The sequence below is a fragment of the Psammomys obesus genome, unplaced genomic scaffold, assembly GCF_907164565.1.
Source record: "Psammomys obesus unplaced genomic scaffold, mPsaObe1.curated_primary_1811, whole genome shotgun sequence".
Lineage (NCBI taxonomy): Eukaryota > Metazoa > Chordata > Mammalia > Rodentia > Muridae > Psammomys > Psammomys obesus.
The window spans coordinates 594,405-597,839 of NW_026596287.1; the positions used below are offsets into that span (position 1 = coordinate 594,405).

The 3,435-nt window shown below is 46.7% G+C and overlaps 1 protein-coding gene across 1 annotated transcript; it reads left to right on the forward strand.

Annotated features, from left to right (window-relative positions):
- The first annotated feature begins 444 nt into the window (after positions 1-444).
- Positions 445-816, forward strand: LOC129668866 (histone H4). Its single transcript, XM_055596968.1, has one exon. The coding sequence runs from the start codon at positions 445-447 to the stop codon at positions 754-756; it is 312 nt and encodes a 103-aa protein (XP_055452943.1). The 3' UTR covers positions 757-816.
- The last annotated feature ends 2,619 nt before the right edge of the window (positions 817-3,435 follow it).

A 3,435-nucleotide genomic window follows, 5' to 3' on the forward strand; every position in this document is an offset into this window, starting at 1 on the left:
GATGTTTTTTTTTTGTTTTTTTTGGAACTGATAATGACCTCATATACACGCCAATATATTTTTAAGTGCCTGGAGTTAGGCTTTTCTTAGCTGTCTGCGCTCTGGGCGCCGGGGCCCTCCGCAGCGGCCCGCAGCGTCCTCCCCGCCCTGGAGAACGCGCCGCTGCGGAGCCGCTCGGTCTTCCGAGCTTTGTACAGCGTCGGTGAGCGGATCGGGAGCATAGCGGAGGCGCCGGTTCCCGGAGAAAGCGCGGGGAAGCCAGAGGCGCCTTTTTTTTTTTTTTTTTTTTTCTTTTCTTCCCGCCTTCTCCTCCTCCACGGCGGCGGCGGCAACGTCCCGCCTCCTCACACAGGTTCTCATTTCGGTCCGCCGCCTCCTGTATAAAGGCGGGCGCTGGGGTCGGCGGGCGGCAGTTCAGCTGCGAACTTGTCTTTGGGTTGAGTCATGTCCGGTCGCGGCAAGGGCGGGAAGGGCCTGGGCAAAGGCGGCGCCAAGCGCCACCGCAAGGTGCTGCGCGACAACATCCAGGGCATCACCAAGCCCGCCATCCGCCGCCTGGCCCGGCGCGGAGGCGTGAAGCGCATCTCCGGCCTCATCTACGAGGAGACCCGCGGGGTGCTGAAGGTGTTCCTGGAGAACGTGATCCGCGACGCCGTCACCTACACGGAGCACGCCAAGCGCAAGACGGTCACCGCCATGGACGTGGTCTACGCGCTCAAGCGCCAGGGCCGCACGCTCTACGGCTTCGGCGGCTGAGCTGCCCGCGCGCCCCGTTTCTCCAGACCCAAAGGCCCTTTTCAGGGCCGCCACCTCCTCCACGAAGGGCTGCAACATTGTACCAATCTCAGGAAGCTGTTTCTTACTTTCATTCCTAGTTTTTCCAATTGGAAGCAGCGTTAAGCTTGGGCAGTCTTAGCATGCTGGAGGACCAGTGTACATCTCGGAAGTCCAACTGCTATTAGAAAGTGATGGCGAACGGTGTTACGTAAAAGACAGTTTTTCCAGGCCGCATAGGTTCACCGCTTTACGGGTGGTTTTAACAATGGGCAATGGCGGGCAAGAAACCACCCAGTTAGGAGGCCCCGAACATGTGCGTAATTTGCATGAGGGTAAGGAACGGTCTGCATTCTACGGTCTAATGGTTGAGACACCCTGCTTTGTGACTCCTGTGTTTTGTTAGTGTTCTAGTTACACCCGGGTCTCCTCGTGTGTTTCTCATGCCTTCTCATAGACCACTTTGTTTCCACCGTATGGTCACAATTTGGAGACTGAGCTGTGTAGATTGGGTGCTCTGGCTTTGCAAGCTATATGCTTGACGGGTAGTGACAACATTCAGACTGAAACGATGCCGCTTTTTTTTTTTTTTTTTTTTTTTTTGGAGTGAATTTCTGAATTAAGTATTTTTTTTGTCATCTCTAAGAATAATTTAAACACATGCAACAACATTAGCGGCCAAGAGTCAGTTCAATGAACTTTGCAGTTGTATACATTCTGAATGGAAGCATTAATTTTTACACGTGATAGAAGTGTAGTTCGTGTCCTCAACCAATTCCAGAAACAAAAGTGCGGGACAGAAATATTACTAGAAAAGCAATTAGTTTTCAGCAAGTTCTCCAATGCATTTAGTTCAGTCTGTTATACTTGACTTTATTCTCTTCATGTTTTGCTGTACCCTAATGTACATTATTTTCCATAAATACACTGGCCACATTCCACCTAGGAAAGCATGTGTGTAACACCTTGTTCTGCTGCTGTTAATTACTTTGTCCCCTGAGGTCTGCTTGATGTCTTTTACAAGGAGACACTCACATACCCCAAAATATCCCAGACTGGCTGATTAAATGACTACACACCTGGGCTGGGCAGAAGTTAGGGAGGCATAGCCAAAGATCACGGGACTAAAGAGAACAGAGGTACCGGAGGAGAAAGAAGGAAGCAGAGTGGCTGTGGTATGAGGTATGGGTATGAGGTAGGGGGAACTCGGATCGGGGGCTGGAGTGAATTGGCCCAAATGAAAACAAGCACAAATACTTATGGAGAAACTGTATGGAAGGTAGTCCAGCGAGCAATGATTAAAGCAAAGGGCATGAGAGGTGGGGCTGCCAGAGAACCTAGGTGGTTGATATCTTCCCAGTACCAGGTGAAAGAGTGTGTTTAAATACAACAGGTGTCTATGTCTTTTATTTGATATGATAGGGTTAATGATAACCACCGTAATAATTATTTTACGAATATTATTTAAGAATAATAAATAATAGCCTTTGTATTTACTGCAGCAATGTTGATTTCCTTTTTTTTTCTGAGATTGTGTGTCCTTGCACAATATATGCTTTATTTCCATCTAGTTTCCTGCACATTTTGTAACTTCATTTTTCTGTAGAGCTGACTATTCAAGTTTATTTATTTATTTACATACAAAATGTTCATTATCCATTCCTCTGTAGATGGACAGCTGGGTTGATTCCAATTCTTTGTTATGAATAAAACAGCAATCAACACTGCTGTACAAAATATCCCTATGGTATGTATGAGGTTCTCTGAGTCTATGCTCAAGTATGAAGTTTCATCATATTGGGGTTCTATTTTCAATTTCTGAGAAGTCTCCAAACTGATTTCCACAACGGCCGTATGAGTTTGCACCCATGAACAGTGAATCAGGATTCCTTTCTTCCACACCCTTGCCAACCTTTGTTGATGATGTTGAACCCTGCTCTGAGACATACCTGCAGCCATTTTTGTATTTAGTGTAGTCAACTTCTTTTCTGTTTACAAGGTAGAAGTAAATTCAAAATGTTTAAACTTTTACGTGTGTGTTGAAGGTTGGTCTGATGTGTGGTACAGGTCCTCAAGATCATGTTACACCTACCCTTGTTTTGTAAACCTGCCTAAGACATATCTTGAGGGAGGGGGCTACAGCTGGGATACAAAGTGAATAAACCGTAATTAATAAAAACGAAGACATATCTGATTGGTTGATTAAATGGCCTTTACCTGGGCAGCGCAGAATGGGGTAGGCGTGGCTTAAGGTTCCAGGGCTTGGAGAGGACAGGAGAATCACAGGAGACAGAAGAGAGGAAGAAGGAGGAAGCCACGATGGCTTAGCATGGAGAAGCAGTCATGTAGGCCTGGAGGAAGAACTTCAATAATGGTGCGAAAAGGCCCAGATGAAAAATACAAGCAAGTACTCGGGGATTATGGCTGGAAGGTAGACCAGATGACGAGGATTAAGGCGGATGGCATTGGATGGGGTCAGGGAGATGGATGATGAGCTTATTGAGCCAGCGTAGGTGAAATATCTGTCCAGCCCAAAGTAAATAGGGCAATCAGAAAACCTAACAGGTGTCCGTGTCTTATTCTTCGTGATAGCAGGTTAGATAATACCACCATGATAATCTTAGGGCTTATAATATGTAGCCCAACAGCCCATTTTTATTT